At 36.2% G+C, this 6,166-nt stretch overlaps 1 protein-coding gene across 1 annotated transcript in view; it reads left to right on the top strand.

Moving 5' to 3' along the window:
- LOC106871297 (cytoplasmic tRNA 2-thiolation protein 2-A) overlaps window positions 1-6,166 on the top strand; it is a 33,020-nt gene that overhangs the window by 26,547 nt on the left and 307 nt on the right. Inside the window, exons 13-14 of the mRNA XM_014917681.2 lie at window positions 3,407-3,467; window positions 5,806-5,852. Of these exons, the coding sequence (XP_014773167.1) occupies window positions 3,407-3,467; window positions 5,806-5,852 (108 nt within the window). The remainder of the gene's footprint in view (window positions 1-3,406; window positions 3,468-5,805; window positions 5,853-6,166) is intronic.

The following is a 6,166-nucleotide window of genomic DNA, read 5'->3' on the forward strand; positions in this document are numbered from 1 at the left end:
CGACTTCGACGGAATTGGAACTCACAACGTAACGGCCGGCAGATGAAATACCGCTAAGCATTTCGCCCGGCGTGCTAACGTTTCTGCCAGCTCGCTGCCTTTTTGACCTCTTGACTGACAAAGGTTTATGGTGAGGTTTGTGAGTTTATATCTACTGTAGTTTGATGTGTGTCTTGTTAGAATATTCAGTTCTGTGTACCTCAGGGTATTTGATTGTAGAGAAATGAAACATTTTCAAATTTTGTGGGTATGTTGCAATCTGTGAGAAGTTACCATTCCATCAGACAGTGATTTCATCATAATCATTGTTTTAATGTCCACTTTTCCATGATTGCATGGGTTAAGTAGAGGCAGATTTTTTTTACAGTTGGTGCCCTTCTTGTTACCAACCCCCACTGTTTCTGAGTAAAGTGATATTTTCCTGTGTGCCAGACATGTTTTTCTTTCTTTCTTTCTTGCCTTTAACCCTCCAACACTGAGTATAGGCCACTTATAATTGAATTCCATGTCGCATAATTTTTCGCTTCTGTACTTATACGCTGCCATGAATGTCCCCCTTTCTCTAGTTCCTTTTCTGTTGATCTACGCCATGAGTTCTTAGGCCTACCCCTCTTTCTATATCCATCCGGATTCCACTGTAAAGCACTTTTCGCTACATTTGGTGTGTCCTTTCTAATTGTGCTACCAATCCACTTCCACTTTTTCTTAAATATTTGCTCTCTAATCAAAACTTGATTCGTTCTTTGCCATAACTCCATATTGCTTATGTGTTCGGGCCATCTAATTTTAAGTATACTACGCAAGCACCTGTTGATGAATGATTGTATTTGCTTATTTGACTTAAAACTGTTGTTTGCCATGTCTCAGCCCCATACAATAACACTGCTGGAAAGTGTGATATGTTTTACACTGAAGAATAAAAACAAACAACCTCTCGCTTATATGATGCTGATGCTCATTTACAACCATCTTTATATATTTGTATATATTTATATATTGCATGATCGACCAGACTATTGGATGTTGTTATACATCTCTGGTCTCAATGGACTTTGCATCATTTTAACTTTTGAATGATACCACCCTGCTGGCTGGGCGAGCAGGCCAACATTTCCTCTGGTCCATTGCAGGGTCATCCATTTACAGTTAAGTGGACTGGAGCAATGTAAAATGAAGTGTTTTGCTCAAGGACACAACATGCAACTAGTCTTGGAATTGAACCCATGGTCTCATAATTGTAAGTGCAATTGCCTAACTGCTAGGCCATACACTTTCACATATTTATTTATCTATCTATCTATCTATCTACACACTCACAAACAAACAACTAGTTTCCATCTACTCATTTACCAATTTCACTTATAAAGCATTCATCTGTCTGAGGTTATAGAAGCCCCAAGGTGCCAGGCAATAGGATACAATGTGAAATCAAATGGTTACTAGCAAACTATGTATCCATACAGCCACACATCTGCATCCATATATGTATATATATATATATATATATATATATATTCAGTTACATTTACAAAATTATTTAATTGGTAATGATAGCAATTGTTTTTAATGGTATTCAAGTGGGTGCTTTTTACATGCTACCGGCATGGGTGCCATTGATGTGACATTGGCATCGGCCATGACTATGCTCTCACTTAACTTGACAGGTCTACACAAGCATGATATAGGGCCAAAGGTCTCAGTCACTTGTCACTGCCACTGTGAGGTTCAATGCCTTTTACATGCTACCAGCATGGGTGCCAGTCAAACGGCACTGGCATCAGCCATGACTATGATTTCACTTAGCTTGACAGGTCTTTTCAAGCACAGCACATCGCCCAACATTTGAAGGGTGCTTTTTACATGCCAGTTATGTATCACTGGCATCAGCCATGACTACAATCTCACTTGGCTTGATGGGTCTTCTTAAGCACAGCATAACGCCAAAGGTCTTGGTCACTTGTCATTGCCTCCATGAGGCCCAACATTCGAAGATCATGCTTCAACACCTCATCCCATATCTTCCACCTTTAGAGTGTGGCACATCTTCACACAGCTGTCCTCGTCCACATGCATCACATGACCATACCAGCACAGTCATCTCTCTTGCACACCACAACTGATACCTCATGCCCAACTTTTCTCTCAGGGTGCATGCACACTGACATTACACATCCAGCAAAACATGCTAGTTTCATTTCTTTTAAGCCTACACATGTCCTCAGCAGTTACAGCCCATGTTTCACTGCCGTGTAGCATGGCTGTTTGCACACAGGCATCATACAGTCTGCCTTTCACTCTCAGAGAGAGGCCCTTTGTTACCAGCAGAGGTGGAAGCTCTCTGAACTTTGCTCAGCCTATTCTTATTCTAGTAGCTATGCTCTTGGAGCATCAACCTCCACTACTGACTTGGTCACCTAGGTAACAGAAGCTATCAACTATTTCTAGCTTTCCCCCAGCATTTGATGGAGTCTATTTTCTGTACATTTTTAGTGTTAATTGTGCCTGTGCATCTTTCACACACAAAAGCTATTTTCCCTGTTAACCTTCCTCTGATGTTGCTCTACCTCTTATGTACCCATAGCTTACACTGGGTATATTTTATGTTATTTCTGCCTATGCCATTTTCTACAGATCAAACAGGGCCTTCTACCTGTGTCAGGTGAATTGTGTTCTTTGATTGGTTTCAATTTATTTGATTATCATCATGCTGAGGCATCACCATTTGAATGTTTTAGTTCATTATACCACTCTCAGTACTCTGTTACTAAAAAGCAAAAGAGCAAAGTACACCTTGGTATCAAGGGACAAAATTAAATACAATCTACATACGTGTGTGATTATAATATATGTAAATATATGAATTTGGCTGGCTTCTCTCTGTAGTTTCTGTCTACCAAATTTCATTCAGTTTTGTTTGATTCACACTGTGAGATCAAACCCAGAACCACATGGTTGTGTAACCTGCACTCAAGCCCCCCCCCCTTCTTTCATACTTTAGTCCTTCATCTCCTTTTGTTTTGTAATCTTGTGAGCTGCATGGCGACCTCATTAGTGCCACGAAGAAAGCACACAAGTGGTTGGCATTAGGAAGGGCATCCAACCACAGAAGCCATGCTGAAGGAGACACTGGAGCACGATGCAGTCCTTGGACCCATCAGATCCTGTCAAACCATCTAACTCATGTCAGCATGGAACACAGATGTTAAATGATGGTGATATCCTGCACTTTATTTTGAAAGAAATTATTAAAGCAAAAAGCATTTGTTAAATCCCATCATATTCTTTTAACCTTTATTTCCAGAGAAGATCCCTTCTAAATTACAATTTTTTAAAAATATTTCAATGATATTTATTCTTTCCATCTTGACCATGCATCCTATAAGAGAATTTGTTATTTTTGTTCTAGCAATGATGTTGATATCTCTGACCACCTATGTTTCGGTTGTCGAGCCATGGTACGAGAAATGGTGAGTAAATACTTTTATCATAATGAAATTTCAACACCAACAAAACATTTAATTCAACAAACAAAATCAGTTGATCTTCGCTATATTTCTGTTCAAACACACTGCCTTTGTTTCAATTGATTTTGAAAATAATGTAGAATTTAGTAAAATAGCTGCCACTATTAAGCTGGTGTTTGGAACGTAATTTAACAGAGTTTTGGTGGATATTTTAATTTAGATAACAGGATGTTTATATAATAGATTTGAAGGCAGGTTGGTATCAAAAAGGTTAAGGCTTCTGAAGTAAAATTTAGCGGGATTTTAAAATTTTTTGCTTTGCTATTTTAAATACGTCCCAAATTGGAGAATTTATCTGACTTTAGAGTTACAGTTCGTCTTGGTAATATACGTTACAAGTAAGGTTGATATTTCAACATTTCACATAACTGTCACTTATTCCACCAAGTTTTTGAAAAACACAATGAGTACAACTTACCAATATGTACCTGTATAAATTAACTATTGTTCCATTACTTTGCAATCCTGAGTTGAAGGTCTTTCTTTACATCTTAATAATGGAATTACCCTACCACTGCTTCTGTTAAATTTCATCAACCTGTTAACATGGACTGGATTACACACACACACACACGTATATATACATATGTATCTGATGATCTTTAATTTATCAAGACAACTATCCAATAAAGTACTCAATACATTATTTACATTTGACGGATATTTGTCCTCATCTTGTTTGTTATTAACACAACGTTTCAGCTCATATACCCTCCAGCCTTCATCAGTAGTCTTGGGGGAAATTTTGAACCTGGGTTCTCATTCCTAAGGTGTTTTTCGATGTTATTATTATTCAGGTCACTGCCTGGAATCAAACTTGGAATCTTGGGTTTAGTAGTGGTTAAGAGCGAGGGCTACTAACCCCAAGATTCTGAGTTTGATTCCAGGCAATGACCTGAATAATAATATCAAAAAATACCTTAGGAATGAGAACCCAGGTTCAAAATTTCTCCAAGACTCCAACTGAAGGCTGAAGGGTATATCAGCTAAAATGTTGTTAACAGCAAACAAAATGAAGACAAATATCCGTCAAATGCAAATAATGTACATAATTCCTTATCTCTTAAATATAGAACTGCATTTTAAAATGTTAAGTTTGTATTTATTTTATTTTAATATTGACTTTATACAAAATTTACTGTTTCATATTTTCTAAATCTTCAAGGATCTAACTATATGACCTCTGAAGATGTATCAGGGACCAAGAAGCACATCTTCAGAGGTCAAGTAGTTTGAGTCAATATCAAAATAAAATAAACTCTGCATTTTAAAATGTATTGAGTATTTTATTGGATAGTGGTCTTTTTGATAAATTAAGATCATCAAATACATCTTACTTTCCAACCATGATTCCAGGTTCAGTGGCACTTTGGGCAGGTGTCTTCTACTATAGCCTCAGGTCAACCAAAGCCTTGAGAGTGGATTTTGTATGTACATGTGTGTCCTCCACTATCATCTGACAACTAATGGTGGAGTGTTTACATCCTGTAATTTAGTGGTTTAGCAAAAGAGACCAATAGAATAAGTACCAGTATTTGGAAAAGAAAAAAAGTACCGAGGTTATGCTCCAGTCCGACTAAAATAAGTCAAAGATATATTTTAAAGCCTGAACTATGTTTGATCATTTTTATTAAGGTATTTTTATACTACCTCAGTTGTTCTGTAATAACTTGGAACAGTGAAATAATGGCTTATTGTTCATGCACCTTACAGTAGGCCACTGAGAGTCATGAGAATGTTAATTTTATTTCATGAGGTGCAATGGCTCTTTTGCAATTGCCAACTTACCACCTTAACAGAAATGGGATGAATAAGAAAAAGGCATTTTGTATGATGCTGAACCAATTCTACCCTCAATTGTTCTACTAGCTTGACCTATTTCTATAATGTAAATTATTGATAAAGTTTGAAACCTCTCCCTGCACTTTTCCAGGTAAATGCAGCTGTTGTGTAGACCCCACATAGCACGGATTGAACAGACAAATGACCATTCTCCCCCCCACTCCTGATAGTATAATGTAGCCTCTATATATCCTTCCTTTAAGATGGCTGTGTGATTGAAGGAAATTTGATTGCTGTTTCTAGCAGACCAATCAATATGAAATTCCTTATAACTTTTCTAAATAACAGTGTACTTTGAGAGGAATAATTTGAAATGTATTTTTCTTTTTGCCTTATAACTATTGGTTTTAAAATCCAAAATGTTGCATTCATTAAAGCAACAAAAATAAGCAATTTATGTCTAACAATTATTTTCTCTTTTTTTTCTTTCTACACTCAGAATGAGCCAGATCTTTTACCAATTCAAATGACTCAACCAAATATAAGGTTTGTGAAGAATTTTTTAAAATAATGTTTGACTAGCAATCTTTAATTATCTTACCACAAGATTAATTTGAATCTGAATTTCAATTTTTATTTTATTACTTTTGATTTGCAATTTCAATAAAACTAAAACACTGTTGTAAACTGAAATATAATTCAAACTAACGAAAAAGAACATTCAGTTGAGTTTCAATATTAGTTTAATTATTCAACACTCCTCCCTAATTTGATTTAGGTAAAATTTTTTTTTGGTCTTTTTAATTACAAAATATTTTGAAATAAATTTATATTTAAATTTAGAGGGGGGAAAAAAAAAA

Source organism: Octopus bimaculoides, chromosome 20 (genome assembly GCF_001194135.2).
Source record: "Octopus bimaculoides isolate UCB-OBI-ISO-001 chromosome 20, ASM119413v2, whole genome shotgun sequence".
Classification (NCBI taxonomy): Eukaryota; Metazoa; Mollusca; class Cephalopoda; order Octopoda; family Octopodidae; genus Octopus; species Octopus bimaculoides.